The 18,167-nt window shown below is 39.9% G+C and overlaps 1 protein-coding gene across 10 annotated transcripts in view; it reads right to left on the bottom strand.

Moving 5' to 3' along the window:
• Positions 1 to 16,882, bottom strand: part of FMR1 (fragile X messenger ribonucleoprotein 1) — a 38,636-nt gene extending 21,754 nt beyond the window's left edge. For 6 of the 10 annotated variants that reach the window (XM_055337831.1, XM_055337834.1, XM_055337835.1 and 3 more), the window contains exons 1-5: positions 16,568 to 16,880; positions 7,085 to 7,137; positions 3,544 to 3,637; positions 880 to 951; positions 460 to 608 (exon numbers count right to left, since the gene is read on the bottom strand). In XM_055337831.1, the coding sequence (XP_055193806.1) occupies positions 460 to 608; positions 880 to 951; positions 3,544 to 3,637; positions 7,085 to 7,137; positions 16,568 to 16,618 (419 nt within the window). In that variant the 5' untranslated portion in view covers positions 16,619 to 16,880. Of the gene's footprint in view, positions 1 to 459; positions 609 to 879; positions 952 to 3,543; positions 3,638 to 7,084; positions 7,138 to 16,567 lie in introns of all 10 variants that reach the window. The other 4 variants (XM_055337829.1, XM_055337830.1, XM_055337833.1 and 1 more) reach the window with 2 other exon arrangements.
• Positions 16,883 to 18,167: the final 1,285 nt, after the last annotated feature.

The raw sequence follows: 18,167 nt of genomic DNA, 5'->3' as shown, positions 1-18,167 counted from the left end.
TCTCTTATCTAAAAAGTCTTAACCATTACTCCAGACCAAGAATTAAAAGATGGAGATGACCTCTGGAAGCTTCGTTAACTCCTATTACATATTTATCTGAAAATACTAACTTAAAGGAAAAAGACCTGGGGAAGTCTTCATTGTCCAGATTTTGATTTGTAACTTATGACAGATCTGTACTACTCAGTTTTAAAATTTCAAAATTCTATGTATAAAGTTAATTTTAGAAAACAAATGTATATTAACTATGTATCTAGCCAACTAAGTTTAGACAAGTGCAGTACTGCCTTGATTATACAGCTGAAAAGCTAAAGACATTTTTTTCACTACTTTTGCAAATCATTTTTGCCAAAGGTCATCGAATTTAAAAAATGTTTTCTATTATTTTAAAATTTGTATTCTTTTAAATTAATTGCATATCACCTGTAAGTTCTCAGCACTTCTTGCATACCAACTTACATTTGTCGTAAGTCTTCTGGCACGTCCAGTTTGATTTTATGGAAAGTATCTTTTGTGGCAGGTTTGTTGGGATTAACTGATCGTAGACGTTCAATTGTGACAATTTCATTGTATGTAGCATCACATGCTGCATATTCTATCACATAAAACTGAGAGAAATAGATAAAAGTCATTCCTGGTCAGTTTTTAAAGTAAGAACAATAAGCTATACCTATACAGTTATTTTTAAGTTCTCCAAAGGGAAGAAAAAACTCTTTGCTCACAAGTAAAACACATGAAACATACTGAACATGTAGAGAAAACATTTTAATAAAATGACACGTTAGATATTCCTTTAAAACAGACATCCACACCGAAATGTAATACCTGGGTTTAGAAAACGCAAATAGTATAAAAAATTTTAAATATGCAGTTTCCTACCTCACCCTTTATCATCCTCACTTTAGCTAACCACCAACAGCAAGGTTCTTTTTCATTTGCTCTGGAATAAACCTACACAAAAATTACAACATAGATTATTTCATAATTAACATCATTCAGAAATCTATAGATTATCAGACATTGAAGAAAATTCTTAAAATGAGCCAGGTATCTCTCAAACCCATTTGTTATATACCTTAAAGTAGACTGCAACCCTATAGCTAGGCAGAGAAACATAATCAGAAACTGCTTGATTACCTGCGAGAGCCCTGTACAAAGCACTTTCCTATTTTCTTTGTTTCAGGTCAGTAATAATCAGTCCTCTGTATATGAATGCTCAAGAAAAGCAGACTGTTCATAAACCTGGGCATACTTTGCTTGGATACTTTGTGAGCTATGAAAACATATCTAAAAATGTATATACTTGTTTTTCTTTTTCTCTAATAAGCAAATAACTAATTGGAAATTATTGACCCTGGCCTACTGCCTGGTCACTAAATAGGTGAGACCTCTGACTACTCAGTCCACTAAGGATACCACCCCAGCATTCATGTCTCCTGGTGCCTAAATGAACAGATCCCTGGTCACTCTCTGGTCTCCTGTCCGCTTTCTCTCTCCACTAAAATGGACAACTCCATCCTGGCAATCCTGTGGATACCACCTTCCTGCTCTCACGTACTGGATCAGTTCTTCTAACCAATCTCTCTGGTGATCACGTCAAAGTTCACTTACGATGTGCAGCATGGAACCTTTTGTAAAGACACTAGCAAATCAAAATTAATGGGACAGTATACATGGAGAGAGAAACAAATACTCAGAAGCAGAAAGAAGCAGGGAGACAAGGAGGATAAGAGAGGAAAGGAGAGAGAGGTCAGAGCCTAAGGGTGATGAGTAACTGAAGGGGGCAGTTCTTGCCTCCTTTTACAATTGAAGTTAACAGTCACACAATGCAGTGACTAAATACAGCTTAACCTGCCCTTTCTCTCTTGCCCCCATCACTTCGTCTCAATTCTGCTCTAGTCAAGGAAATAACCCAGGTAATTGTTAAGTAATACAGGGAGGTCATCGTGGCAACAGCAACTCACTGGTCACCCATCTTTATGTGACAAAATTGGGGGGAGGGAGTTCTCTCAATCAGTCGCTACCATGAGCATTCCTGATACAGACAGACCAAAAGACCTGGTGTCTTGTGTCCCTTTTATAGTCTAAGTTAATGGTTATAAAATACGGTGACTAACACAATTTAACCTACCTTTCCCTCCTGCCACCATCAATCCCTTTCATCTCTGTTCTAGCTATAGCAACAATCTCAGTTATGTATCATTGTCAAGTAATACTGTAAGGCCACTCTAGCAAAGTATTTCATTGGTCTCCACCTGTCATGTGACTCAGTTGGGAAAAAGTCTCTGCTGTCCACCCCAACATTATCAGAGCATTTCTGACATAGATCAAATGTCCTTGCCTTCAGGAAGCCTATAGTCTCCTAGGGAAGCAGACAACTAAAGGTCCTCAAGTACAGACAATGTGTTTCCTACTAGGATCCCTCACAACACCAAGCCCACTCCCTTATATCTAATAGATACTGAGTACATTTTTGGTAACTAAATAGTACTTTATTCTATTCCACTTTAGAAAGAGAAAAGAACACAGGCCTGGACATCAAGAGGTGAGTATTGCCTAGAATACTACTCCTGCCCCTATTATCACCTTGCATCCTTTTACTTTTTTCCTTCCATCTGCCATGATATTAGCTACCCTGACTAGAATGTGACCTCATCAAAGGCAGGGGACTCTTCTGTTTCACTATACCATCTGTACCCTTGCACAGGAAATAAGAATTCAAGGACCTAGTACACTTTACCTTACCTGTATATAAATGTCTACTTAGCTGCCTCCTTCATACCACAAATATTCATGAATTTGCAACTATTAATAGGCCTTGTGGAAAAAAGAAGAGAAGCAGCTTAAAATGGTGTGAAAAGGGAGGAAGGAGAGGACACTACACAGATCAACTACAATATAAAACAGACTCCGAGTGCTTTAAGTCCTCAATTTTCAGTGGCTAGAGAAATTATAAACACAATGTTTCTGTTAATGTGTTATATCTCTATAGCACATTTTGATCAAAGACATCAATGGCACATGCGCAGGTGGTTCACAGCATGTCCAGTGAAAAGATGTTTTCCCTATATGTGTTTATACTAAAACTCATAGATGAATTTTTCATAATACACCAGGAGGATTTACTGCTAAAGAAATTCTAGAATGCTGCTCTATTATAAGGCATGATTTCTTCTCCTTTATGAAACTAATTTTCCTAATCCATTTTGCTTAAAATGGAGACAAAGTTGTAAGCCAACAATACATTATTCAAATAAAGATTCAGAGATTCAAGGAAAAGGCAAAAGGAATTTCCTAGCAGGCAAAGGAAATCAGTACCGACTTTCAATGATGTGCCCTCAGTGCTGCTTAAGAAGCCACATATAAACATCACAGGGTATTTTCAGATTATTATTAAGGTGGCTCAGTCAAAAGCACATGTCCATCACAGCTATAATTTTCAAGGTAGTTTAAGCAGTGTTAAATAGGAGGGGTATAAAACACACAGGCAAATTCAATGCTCCCACTCCAGTGCTTAGTAACTTGAGGGCAGAGGAAACTTACCTCAACTTCATCACTTTCGTTTATATCTTTATTATAACCTACAGGTGGTGGGAATCTCACATCATGGAATGGAATCTGCCTCTCTGGCTGCCAGCTGCAAATAAGCAAATACATAATTAACATTCTTTCTGGTTTGATGGAAATAATGACCATACTGCCATCAACTCTTGGTTAAGTGTGACCCTCTGTTTTTCTAGTTTAAAGAGGCAAATGCTTTGAAAACAGTCAGTGTTCTGCTGAGTCGGGCATAATGGCAATGTAGAGACATTTCAACAAAGTATGCATGCAGCATAGCAGCCTTGTAGTTCTGTTTGGAATAGTCCTCTAAACACAACAGATCAACATTACAATTTTCCAAACAAGTCTGTCTTTCAGTAATATCAACCTCTAAGAGTGCTAAATGCAAGGCCACAACAGCAATTTCGTCTGATGCTTAAATTAAATGTTAGTAAGTGTTAGTAACATCATCACCATACTTCCACTTGCAAAAGAATTTTAAGCACATTCTAAGGACCACAGAAACTGGTCCTAAATGCCCTCTAATTCCCAAGCAAAATGGGGCAGTCAGCACATCAGCAATTCACAACTCACTTTTCCCCCTTTAAATTTTAGATCCCACGAGGTGGTCAATTCTTGCCATGGATAGCTGGCTGCTGATCAGCATGGCCTCATGGGGTCTGCTAAACCACAGAAACCCGATGGAGACAGCCTATAGGAGTTTGGTAAGTTGCCTATGTTTTTAAATTTAAAATTATATGGAACAATTTTGAAAAACACCAAATTATTCTTTTATATCCAAAATGATATTAAATATTAAAAGACAAACTGCAGGGATCCCTGGGTGGCGCAGCGGTTTGGCGCCTGCCTTTGGCCCAGGGCGCGATCCTGGAGACCCGGGATCGAATCCCACGTCAGGTTCCCGGTGCATGGAGCCTGCTTCTCCCTCTGCCTATGTCTCTGCCTCTCTCTCTCATTCTGTGTGACTATCATAAATAAATAAAAATTTAAAAAAAAAAAAAAAAAAAAAAGACAAACTGCAAAAACATTGGAGGATTCAACTGCTGCAGCAGTCATTTCTTGTTTTCTGAAGAGCTTTCTTTAGTAAAATCGGACTGAAAAAAGTGCTAATTTTTTTAAAGATTTTATTTATTTATTTGAGAGCAAGTGTGCAGGGGTAGGGGGTGGAGGAGGGAGAAGTATGGAGGGGGAGAGGGAGAGAATTTCAAGCACACTCTGTGCTGAGCACAGAGCTCGCCGTGGGGCTCACTCTCAGGACTCTGAGATCATGACCTGAACCAAAACCAAGAGTCAGATGCTTACACAACTGAGCCATCCAGGTACCCCTAATTTTTTTTTTAAAGAAGAGCCATATATAAGAAGGGTAGGTAATTAAGTCAGAATTTGTGGAAATCCAATTAGGCCTGTATTATATATGGAACCCTTTCTCTGAATTATACACATGTGAAAACTATGAAGCTTTGAAAACATTGTCTTTACTTCAGAAAAGCCTTTTTATATTTACCAAAAATTAATGACTTTTAACATGTTACAAATTCATTGCTAAATGTGATTCAAAAAAATACATAATTTTCTAAAGGATGATTTAAGTCTTAAGTGTACACAGAAAAATTCAAATTCTTCATTCAAAAATGTGAAATATGGAAGGAAAAACATAGCATCTAAAATAAAGTGGTATTATAGTAATAGGAATTTATGACTGAAAGGAAAGGGTAAATACAGTCCAAAGTTCTATAAAACATTATTTTTTTTAACAGAAAAACAAAAAGAAAATGCCCAAGAAAGGGCAGAAACTACTTTGGTAGAGACCTATCATACCCTAGTGATGTGCTCAAACCCAGTGTTGAATTTCAAACATACTTCATGTACACAAGGAAAACAGCTTATTTGTTTCAAATTCTCAGGACATCTTGAAGAGAAACTTTTATGCAGCTATAATACAGAAGAGAATTAGAAGGTCCGAATGTAGAATTATTCTAGGTTTATAGTAGAAATCTGAAAACAAAAGAGAAACTGATCTGATGAGTTAGTATATTAACCAGACACATTCTTAAATGCATGGAGGAAATGAGTGTTTGCTTAACACTTTAAACACTATAGGAGAAATTAAAAGTGGAAAATAAAGAGAACTCTTCTTTTATGGGAAAGTGTTTATCTAATAATGGGAGCAAGCAGATAAAAGTATAATTACAAAAAAAATTACTCTCAAATTATCAAAGATTGTCCTGTTAAAAGTGTGATATTGCGGTCTAGTGTATAACCACACAAATCCATGCATACTAGAAACAGCAGAGGCAAATTCTGGAACTTTTGGCTCTACACATTCAGAAAAAGTTATTCGATTATTCATACTTATATTCTGGACTGAGACTAGACTGGAGCTGAGAATAGGGTTGGACATTCTAAATCCTTTTATCTCTGTCCCCTAAATGTGTTACAGGAATCCAAGAATACTACTACTTTGTCCTCTTGGTAGCTAAAAGAATCTAACAGTCAAATTATAGTATGTCTCGGTCAGATATGATATTTTAACAAATTTACTGATGTAACTCACATACCATATAATCCACTTGTGCATGTACAATTCAGTGGTTTTAAGTATATTAACAGATATGTACAATCATCACCAGCCGCATTTAAGAACATTTTCATCACCTCCAAAGGAAATCCTATGCCCTTTAGTTAGGATTCTCCCCACCCCCACCCCCAAGCAACTACTAATCTACTTCTTTTCTCTATAGATTTGCAACCTGCTTTTGGGATACTATCAATTCTCTTAGTACACAAAATCCAAAATGTTGTAGTTGTTGACCATTCTTCAGAGTTCAATATGATCCTAAGATCATGATCACATCAACACTCTGGCTAAGCTGTTTATACGTACTTTAGAATCTTGAATTGCTACTCTGAAAATAGCCCTTATTACTTTTCAAAAAATTTAAGTCAAGAAATTTGTCTCTCTTGATAAAATGCTAACATCTATATGTCTTCATATGGCTAACATTCGTAGGCCTATAAGTATTTCTATTTACTCTTGTAGCAGAAAAGATTGGTTACCACTGTTACTGATTATAAATACATGAAAACAGATGTAAAATAATATGATTATTCCTGATAAAATATACTAGACAACTAAAACCATCGATTTTAGATTTAACATTATAAAACCCGCATTATTTTTACCAATACTCATGAATTCATTCATTTTCATCTTGTAACAAAGATTTCTATCCAAACTCTCAGTTATTAATACAGAAGTATCTGGTTTCTTTTTCACATTCAAGGCGACGGAAATGTAGGCATCAAGGTTAAACGAAAGGGATCTCTAAGGTCATTAGGCGGAACAGTCATTCCATTGGTTTTAACATGGAGTTGTTCAGGAACTTCCTGGTCAGTAACATGAAGATCCACTCCTGAAAAACACTCAAACTAGACCTGAAATATTTTAAATGAGGAATAAAAAGAATAATTACTATAAAAATATTTAAGAACCTGAACATTAACATTATAGCAAGACACTTACTTGTTTTCAAATGCAACTGTTATTGAATCTTCATGAACATCCTTTACAAATGCCTGTAAGAAAAACACCAGGTAAATTAACTTCTAAGCTTAAGACCATGTTTTTATTTAATTTTATAGAGATATCAAATATTTTCTGTTTAAGAAAAAAAATGGAGCTTCAAATGAAAGTTTGTCTGTTTGTGAGGATGACCCATTTGTGGATCACATCTTTATTTAGCCACCTACTATGTGTGAGGCCCTAGGAATACAGATTAATTAAAACAAAACATGAAAAAAACTGCTCCAGATTTCAGCATCTAATGAGAGAGTGAGAGAGCAAAATAATTGAAAATTACAATGCAGGTGGTGAGTACAAACCTGGAGGTGCACTTTAGGCTAGAATTATTGAAAACAAAGAAATTTTTTCCACAAGCCACGTGCCAGCCTGTATAGGTCTGTTGTAACTTATCTTTTTCTCCTTAATAAATTTTAGGAGAATACCACGGTAAATGACTAAATACAATCTCAAATCAAGGTATATACAAGCACACTAAATTTTCCTTAACAACAATATGCTGCTAATACCACTAAAATGTCCAATTACCAGAGTTTAATTAAATTCTCAATCTCAGAGGCACTTGAAGGAAAAAACAGTAATACAAAGTAGAGGTTTAAATCTTTTAAATCTGATGACGCAATTGCTAGTAATCTGCAGAAAGACATAACAAAAGTAATAGCTAACTAATTATCAAGAATTCTTTAATCAGCATGCCGTCCATGATTCTATAAAATGACATAACTAAAGTAATAGCTAACTAATTATCAAGAATTCTTTAAGCAGCATGCTGTCTGTAATTCTATAAAATTAAGTTTTTAATAGGTGCAGGAAAGGAGGTTTTGCTTTTGTTTTGACAATTAGAGGAGTAGGGTAAAGCATAAAGAAACCCAAGGGGCTTTATCTCTTAATTCATTTTAAAATGGCTTGAGAGATTTAAGCTTCTTACTCAAAAGTGTTCTGTACACGTTTCTCTCCTTCCTTGGTTTCTCCCTGCCTGTGGGATTATGGCCAAACTCCTTTACTGGCTGTAAAAGGCCCTTCAAGACCTGGCCCCACCCCTCACCTCTCCAAGCTTCATCTTTCACATCCCTGGAGGCTATGATCCAGCAAAGTGCTAAACTACTGGGCCTCTCTCCCTAAATGCTGTTCCTTCTTTCTCATTGTCCTTCCCCTCTTTTCATCTAGCTACATCCTATTAGTCTTTTAGGTTTCAGTTCAGATGTCACCACCTAGGGGAAAACCCAGATTAGATTAAATTCCGTCGTTTGCATTCTTATAGCATATCCCATGCTTATCCCTACCATAAACTTACCCCACCATATTATTATTATTTCCCCATTAAGAGTAAGTTTTCTAAGGTCTTATTATTTAGTTGGGCTTCAGAGTGCCTACTAAGAACTCCGTGAGTAGTTATCAAATGGATCACTGCCTAAGGGGTTCCTATCCTACCCTTTGAGGAAAGACGTGCCCGTGCACACATACTGTGCGTGGTGTTATGTTCATCAGGGAAGACAAACTGAAGAAGGTGAGTTTCCTTATGAAACTTTGAAGGCTGAGAAAGAATTAGCCACACAAAAGGGAGTGGAGGATAGAAGAGGTCCGCCAGGCCTAAGGGGGAGGGGTAGGAACAAAAGCTCTGACCTGGACACACAGCTTAGGGTATGGTAGAAATAAATCCTTTGTGGGCAAGGAAGCCCACACAATTCGATGGGGGGAAAAGAACAGTGTTTTTAACAAATGGTGCCGGGACAACTGCATATCCACGTGCAAAAGAATAAATTTTTGACCCTTACGTCAGACCACATACAAAAATCAACTTCAAGTCTCTCTTTTTTTTAATAGTTACTATAGGTCATAGTTTAATGTTCTGTCTTAGTGGCACATACAATAATGACAACTTAAAAATCAGTGTTTAGATTCTATGAGGGAGGGGGATCCCTGGGTGGCGCAGCGGTTTGGCGCCTGCCTTTGGCCCAGGGCGCGATCCTGGAAACCCGGGATCGAATCCCATATCGGGCTCCCGGTGCATGGAGCCTGCTTCTCCCTCTGCCTGTGTCTCTGCCTCTCTCTCTCTCTCTCTCTGTGACTATCATAAATTAAAAAAAAAACCAGTGTTTAGATTCTATGAGGGAGGCTGGTTTTCCATTATCCGGAGGGCATTTTTTCCTTTCCTTAATTCATTCTCAGACATGTTTTTCAGGCATTATTTGAAATGACATCAGCATGTCCCCACCAGGGCACTTTGTTACATTTTTGTTTTTCTTAGATTCCAAGAAGATGGGACTCAAATAAATTTTTGAATTTTCAGATAAATCTATTTATTTGAGGGAGCATATGAGAGAGAGAGAGAGAGAGAGAGAGCGCATGCAGAGGGAGAGCTGCAGAGGGAGAAAGATAAGCAGACTCTGCTCAAACTTCAAGTCTTTGAAGATGTTTACCAAGACATTTTCATTGGATCACTTGTTTGTTTATAGTTCTAGCTCTGGTTAGTTCTTGGTTATTCTTAGTTTTAAAAAGTAAGCTCCCCAAATTATGAAGAATAGGAATAACAGACCCCCCCAGCCCCATTTCTCCCTTCTCTTTACCTGATAGCTAATACCGAATTAACAATCTGCTTTTGGGGGAAGGGAGTCCACCATGGGCTAAAATCAAGACTCCTATTAGGAGTGATCCCTTATGTACCATGAAGGGCCATTGCTTCTGTTTTCATTCTTGTCTGAAGTTTTATGTTTGCATGTCTTGGCAGTAATTAACTTAAGTTCCTTATTGTTTATTATGCTGAAAATGTTAAGTCCTTTAGTCAGTTAAGGGAACCTTGTTACAGCTAAGTGAGGAACTGTTCTCACTTAATCAGGCATCTTTCCAATACCACTGCCCTTGTCTAAAACTATTCTAACTATTCCACTATAGCAGCCATTGGCCATATGTGATTAAATTTAAATTAATTACAATTAAATAAAATGAAAAAGCAGTCTCCCGGTTATACTTGCCACATTTCAAGTGCTCAATTGCCACACAGGGCTTACAGTGCCTACTGTAGTGAATAGCATAGGTAGAGACCATTTCCAATACTGCAGAAAATTCCATTGTATGGCACTGATCTAAAACATTTACAGGGGCGCCTGGGTGGCTCAAGTTGGTTAAGTGTCCAACTCGGTTTCAGCTCGGTTCATCTCAGGTTGTGGGATCGAGCCCCACCTCAGGCTCTGCACTGGGCATAGAGCCTCCTTAGGATTCTCCTTCCCTCCCTCCCCCTGCTTCCCTCTCTAAAAAATAGTAATAGTATTAAAAAATTTCCAAACATGGGGGACTGATTTCAAACCCACCTTAAAAGCATTCTAAAAGTCTTATTACTTTATAGCTGCATTTTTTCTGTCACAAAGTTATTGCATAGTTTAATCATACTCATTCATCACATTTGCCTAGTTCCTAATATCAAACATTCCCTCAAAGGAGGAAGGTCTGCAACTGTTGTGACTATTAACAACCAAAGGCTTCGGAAAGCAATTCCGGATGTAGAGTGTCAGAAACAGTTTGAATAATCATACGGCCTACTAGCCCATGGCCTTCAAGTTAATGAGGCTTATCTATATGTGGATATTTGCACAATTGTTCCAAAATCAGTCATTTTTAGTCACTTTGCATATTAAGTAAATACAGAAGGTAAGTAATACCTTCTCCTTGCTACTGTAATACACAAAACAACTATTGGTCACATCTCTCCTGCACTCACACCAAGGACAAACACCTCTTTAGACTTCTAACGCCTTTTTACTAAACTGTCACCCACTTCCAACAAAGGTCCCATCCTCCTGCTGCTCATTACACTTTCTCCAACAGCTGTTCTTTTAGCCACCCCTCCCTTACTCCAATACTCTTCCCCTTGTTCCCTGGGTATCGCCAGAGCACTATCACTCCACCTGCCACCATCAGGAAAACTACATTTTGTTCTGATCCCAAGCAAAGTTGGTATTTGGGGAGAAGACAGGTTCAGGGGATTCCTGAGAGGTTACCAAAGAAGGCCAACAGAATGAGTTTGAATAGAATGCACAAAAGGAGCTGCACTGTTCTGAATGAGAGCTAGGGATCTTATAGGAGTCGGTAATGAGACCTGGGTTCAAAATTTTGGTTCTACAAGATAAGCTGTGAGACTCGACTCTCCAAGTGGTCTCCCTGCCTCAGATTCCTCAAATGCAAGTACAAAAGGATACAGGGGAACTGGACCTGCTTTCTAAGGGTGCTGTAATGAAATCAAACATGTCTATTGTCTACTACAATGCCCGCATGTCACATAGTTGGCACTAAATAAATGGGAGGTAAAGCAGAGAGGGGCGTATTTTATAAAAGATGCAGAACTATAAATACTATTGCAGTTGAGAAAGCTACGTCTTAAAGCACACACACACAAAAAGACTTAAAAATTGGGATACAAAAAGAAAAGGCTATTTCCTTGAAGAAATACTAGAAGGTTGTTTACAGACTCAGAGAAGACAAAAACGTAACAAAAATCTTTGGGGTTTGAGAAAGGTGCTAAAGTGCAGAAAGATATAGGCTCCTCATGAGGAGAATAAACAAATCAAAAAGTCATTATGTGATCCCCAACTTATTGGCAAATAGATCAAAGAAGCAATCACAAAATCATACTTACCAAAGTGTGCAATGACTAGAGTAATCCAATTCAAACATTACATTATGAGGATTGATGAAACTAAAAAGTCCATCCTTATTTGGGTGAACTCTTAACCCTCACCGTCAATCTCATACCCCTTAGCTTAGTAAACTCATGAATGAGTCACTGGTCACAAGAGCACTTGTACAGACAAAATTTCAATATAAGCCCCTGACCACCACTGACTACAACTACTACATTATCACCAAAGACAACACATGTAGTGTAAAGACAACTCTCATTAGAAAAAAAATGCAGAGCACTGCAAAATGTCCCTCTTAAAGAAAACGCACAGGACCAGAGGATAGGGATATATAATTCAAACCCAAGGCTTCACATATAAAATTAGTTACCACTTTGTCACCTTTGTAGGCACTAACAACATAAAGGAATGAACAATGGAGAGGGAAAAGCACAATTAACAGCATCAACAACCTTTCAAACCACACCGCACAGGTCCAGGAATACTTGACTTTACTTGGGCACTTAACACAAATTCTGAGAAAAATGCGTTCTTTTCTGATTCATCCAGACAAGACAACACACAGGGAGGGAGAGAGAGAGAATAGTATGAACTTTCCTGTGTGTGTGTATTCTAACTTTTCAATACTTCAGTTCTCATGTGCTTCCAAAATAACAAAAGCAGATTTTATAGCAAGGTCAGAGATTGTCAACTTTCTCTTTCCTTAGTAGGCATTCATATGATGAAATACAGTATAATACATCAAGTTGTGAGAGTTAATAAAAGAGGAGGCAGACAGGTAAGCTGAGTAGGTCATGACATCTTTGCATCAATACTAAAAAGTGGCAGCATCACCTTCCAACTGTAAAGAATGCTAAGGAGGTGTTACAGCAACAAAATATAATTAAGGATTATAATGAAATATGAAAATAGGCAGGAAATCAAATGCAGTTCATTTTCTCAAGCTAAATTTCATCATTTCAGGAAGTCAATCTATCTGATCTCAAATTCCAGATCGGAGGACCCTTACTAGCTCTGCTGCTTAGTAGTAAGCCACTTACCTAATCTCTCTGTACATTTCCATCTTCATCTATGAAGTGGAAATAACAACAGGACCTCGGGATTGTGGTAGAGGATTAAGTAAATTATTTAGAGATGTCTAGAATAGTGCCTGGCACCTAGAAAGCTCTCAGTTATTGTGATCATGACTGCAGTCATCTCAGGTGCACCTTCCCACAGTGGACAGGAATCAGAAACTCAATTATTGTATCACTAAATTTTGCATTTAATTAATAATTTGGAGGTTTTTCAGAATGTGTGACCATGAAGTTGGAAAATGCACAGTTCAATGGGGGAAAAACAATGCTTCCACAAAGACACCAAACATTAAAAAGTTAGACTTGGGGAAGAAAAAAAGATGTGGTTGACCTGAATAATTCACTTCCTTGAAGTACATAATAACATCTGCATGCAAAGTTAGATCTAGAGACTTCAGAGAAAACACGAATAATGCCTTACGCAAGTTTATTTGTGGTAAAACACTGATTTCTAGCAGGCTAGGTAACTAACGTGACATGCTAGGCCACTAATGTCTTAAAAATATTTCCTCCTGATTGTACATTTTGTCATAGGTAGCTGCTAGTTCCATAATATTACTCACCATGTTAAAGCTATCCTGATATCAAACTTAAAAACATAAGATATATTAGATGAAAATCTAAAAATAATACAATTTAGCTTTCTCACACCATATTACAATAACGAATCAGGTATCAGTCACTGTATTTTCAGAAAACAAAAAGGTGTTAAACCTTATGTTTCCAACACATGATTTATGCATCTTCAGCAATTTTCATACTGGTACCTAAAACCTAAGAATCAGGATATACTAGTATATTCATATCAGAATGACATACATTCTATATATAAAATGGAGTTATTAAATTCATTTTCATTCTCAGTGCACCAAAATTCAAGTCCCCCCTCCAAAGAAACCCCCAACATAAAAAAAACCTCAAAACACTATACTATTTTAGGTAGATGTCCCTAGAATAAAGACCTTATTTCAACATTATGCATTTAGGAAACACTTCGTAAAGATTTTGTGAGGTTTATCCAAGGGACTTCACGTCTTAAATAACATAAGAGTTTAAGGTGTACAGACTAACTTTCTAAGTCAAAGTAATACCTAAGCACAAAAGTAGTGGCTCTGAGAACTACTAAATCTAACTTTCAAGTGTTTAAGAATAAACAGAAGGAAAAATAGAAATGAGCTGTCCAATCTTAGGGTTTAGGTTTCATGGTTCTGTTAATTCTGAATCCTGAGCTTTAGTTATTTTGCAAAGAAAGAATCCACATATGCCCAAGTATACTTTATCCAGTTTATACTGTAAACTTGGACCATGTGCTCAGAAGATGGGGAATCATTCCTTGCAATATGGTGGTTCTGTTAGGCAAATCAAAGTCGAATTCACTAATACTGAAGCCATCTGAGTTGTTCAGTTTTTTAAAGGCTTTTCTATCAATTTGATGAACAGGTCCCTATTTTTTCATGAATGTAACATTTCTCCACAGTAGTTCATTTTTTATTGGTCTTTCATTTCCCATATTTTTTGCCCATCTCACTGGATAAGCAACTTGGTTTACTTTTTGCTTTACTTTTGTAACTCACAACAATGAGTCCTATAAAAACTTGAACCTTTTTCTACCAATACAGACCATTCGAAGTTTTCTGAAAAATAAACTTTAAGTAAATGTAATAGCAATTTCTCCACACATATTTTTTTTTGTTTTTTTTTTCTCCACACATATTTGACCAAGTTTCACATTTCTCCTCAAGGAACTAATGGACAATCCATTTTTGTTATTCATCTTCAAATTAAGCAAATTTGTTAAAGACAATTAAAATGGGGGATTAAAAAAAATAAAATAAAATAAAATGGGGGATTAATAGGAAAGATAGAGGATTCTTATTATATTCCAATCACCTTGCAGGCAAAATCACCAGAGCAAATCATTCGTTGCTGCTGGAAGAGAACAGTATGTCCTTCAACACCACCATGTGCTACTTACTAGCCCCTCCTGTAGCAGGCAAACTCCACTGGAAGACGTTAACAGTGGTGTCCAATCTTAGCAAATATTACAGGCCTATTAGAATACTGCTCAATCATTAACCCCTACTTATATTTATTACAGTTAGTACCACAAATCTAGTGAGCAAAACTACTAATCTAGGAACCACATGATTCTACACTAACTAGTAGGAATCACTATGGATCACCGAAATAAATACAACCAAAATTTTGACTGCAGAGTCAACTGAGACAGTTTTATATTGGTGAGAATGTTAACATAAACGCTGGGTTTCTTCCTTTTACCGCTACAGGTTTTATCTTTTGGCTCAAAGTATGAACAGTTTACATAGTTTACCCACTTATGAAATATGCTGATCTCCAAATACCTCCACAGAACTGGTAAACATGAAGTCAATTGTTAATTTTCCCATTGCAAACGGGTCTCATTTGAAACGTGTAAGTCATGCTATAAGAAATTTAAGAATTGTGTTGGACAACAATAGCTAATTTCCATGCTTCTTTCCATATGTACCTTTTACTGCCAAAATACTGTACTAAGGTGGGATATTACCTACAGAAGTTACAGAGGAACATTTAAGAGAAAACAAGAGTCTATAAATCATGAGATCTAGAGTAAGTATGTATCAACAGATGCAGAACCGATACATCAACATATTTCTAAACCTCCTTTTGAAAATCTAAGCTATTAGGTGATCTGCAGTGGTGTAACGTAAAAAAGAAAAATCCACAGTAATACTATGCATGTCTATTTAAAACCTGAATACCGTCGACTGCAACATTACACATTCAGAGAAGACAGTCAAGTACTTGGAGCACAACACAATTATCTCTACTCACGATTTAAAATTCTCTAGTAATAATGCACTCTCAGTTAATTGCCTGAAGTTTCGTGGCATACATTCAAGGCCTTTGGAGGGTTAAATTTTTTTTCCTTAAGCAGCAGAGTTGCTATAATGCTTTTAGATGCTGAAGCATCTGAATTCCTGGATTTGGCCGCATTTACAACAAGGGAGAGGGAACGCGAATATTTAAGACTACGAACTTCTCTAATGCATTACTCGGTTATGTCAGGGTCTTCCGGAAACTTTTGGATCTAAAATCTCTTCTGAAATCCAAAAATCAGTTGCCATTGTGAGTCGGTACGGACTACAGCTTCTTACTACTCTTTCTCCACACCCCTTGCCCTGAACAGTGGAGCTCTCCGAAGTCCCAATGCTGGACCGGAAAAGAGAAGCCAAAGGAGATCTCAAAACCTCTTTGCAAGGCAGGAGGCGGCTCGACGGAAGCGCCCCCCGCTACTCAGCAACTACCCACACGTCAGGCCCGGATCCCACTGGGAGAGGATATTTAGGAAAGGGAAATAAGCCGTCGCCGGCAGTTCGCGCGGATACCGGCCCTTCCCGCCAGGATCCTGTACCTGCTGCCGGCCCTCGGCCATCCCCGGCTCTCCGTCTGCTCCCGAGAGGACACCTTCCTCTCCTTGCCCGCTCTCATTCCCACAGGCACCGGGGCCTCTCGCAGGAGAGGCAGCGGGGCTCGAGGGGCTTCCTACAGGCCCGAAGTCCGGTCCTTCTCTCCCAAACAACATCCCAACGAGTGCTCCCTGGCCCCCGGGAGCGGCGCTCGGGAAGAGGGCCCCAGGCCTGCCTCCCGCCGAGGCCGAGAAGAAAAGGGAGGGAAAGGAGGGCGAAGATGGGGCCTGCCCTGGAGCCAAGTACCTTGTAGAAAGCGCCATTGGAGCCCCGCACTTCCACCACCAGCTCCTCCATCTTCTCGAAAGCCCTGCTCGCGCCGGGAGCCCGCCCCCGAGAGGTGGGCTGCGGGCGCAGGAGGCCCAGCCGCCGCCGCCGCCGCCGCCGCTGCCGCCGCCGCGCTCTCGCACGCCCCCCGGCAGCGGCGCCGCCGTCACCGCCGCCACCCGCGCTCGCCGTCGGCTCACCGCCCGCTCGGAGGCGGCCCCTCACCGGAAGTGAAACCGAAACGGTGCCGAGCGCCTGACTGAGGCCGAAAGCTCCGACCGCTCCGCGTGTAAACAGTGAAACCGCGTCACGTGACCGACACCGCCCCTCCCCCCGCGGGCTTGGCCCCACGGTCCCGCCCTCTTTCTCCCCGCGGGCCCAGGAGCGCGCGCATGCGTGCTGCTGAGGCACCGGCTGGGGGCCGGGCCGAACGTAAGGCGCGCGGGCTGGGCGTGCGCGGGCTCGGTGGAGGGCGGGAAGGCGGGAAGGGCGGTGACAGGTTGCGCCGCTGGCCGAGGCGGCGTCGCCCGGCGAGGGCCAGAGCGCCGATTCCTGTAGAAGGTCAAGCAGAGGCGTGGGAACGGTGCTCCCGTAGCGTCACGTGTATGCACTTATCCGAGTCTGGGCTGCCTTGGGTTGGAGGGTTCGTTTAAGTGGGGCAGTGGAGGAGGGGACAAGCCTAAAGGTGAAGAATCACACTGAAGACGACTTTGAACTAGTAACAGTGGCCTCCACGGTGACCCAGCCTTGTGTGACCCTTGGAGGCAGCAGGTGAGAGTAACGCCGCTCCCTCCGCAAGAGCTTTTGGGCTGTCCTGTGGCTACATCCTGTGCCCTCTGAGGGCAGCGGACTGCGTCAGGACCTCTGGAAGTGTCAGTCCGCCCTCAGACCCAGCACTGACCCGTGTACTTCCCTTCCCTCGGTTCAGTTCCATACTTGACTTAAAAAAAAAATGTCTTAAAACACCCGTTAAATTTCTTTGCAATTTATTTTCCTGCTGTTTGGCCCCTACTGTATGCCCACCCTGTATAAGAGGGTGGAGTGTGCGCATGTGTACAGCAGTCAGGTGACCTCTCTGCAGGGGCCAGTGCGCCTGTTTTCGGTGCAGCTCTCCCTCTTTACCCCCCCACACACACACACACAGTACAACAAACCTCAGCTCTTTCTTATTCCTGTTTCTGCACCGAGCTTGCATCCACGTTGACCTAGGTTTCCTTTGGAAGGCCTGTATCCTACGGAGGAGTTTATTGAGCCTCTACTATATGCCAGGCACTGTGCTAAGTGCTAGCGAGGAATAAAAAGAGAAAAGTTGCCAGCATTTCACCTAGAAACGTAGAGGCATTGATGGACATAAATTATCAGAAAAGTAAATGTGGAGTTGCAACTGCGATAAGGGCTGTGAAGAATTAGATACACCTATGATAGTGGCGAGGACCCAGTCTGGGTGGGGCAGGGGTGGTCAGAACTGGGAAGTGACTCCAGCTGGAATGTGACCAGAGAGAGTTGGTGGAGGTTGGGTGAACCGCCCCAGGCAGGTGCCCCAGAATTAGAGGTATGCTTGGGCCTCCACTTTCCTTCC

This window comes from Nyctereutes procyonoides, unplaced genomic scaffold (assembly GCF_905146905.1).
Source record: "Nyctereutes procyonoides isolate TBG_1078 unplaced genomic scaffold, NYPRO_anot_genome, whole genome shotgun sequence".
Lineage (NCBI taxonomy): Eukaryota > Metazoa > Chordata > Mammalia > Carnivora > Canidae > Nyctereutes > Nyctereutes procyonoides.
The sequence above is the reverse complement of the archived record's forward strand: the minus strand, read 5'-3'. Positions and strand labels throughout refer to the sequence as shown.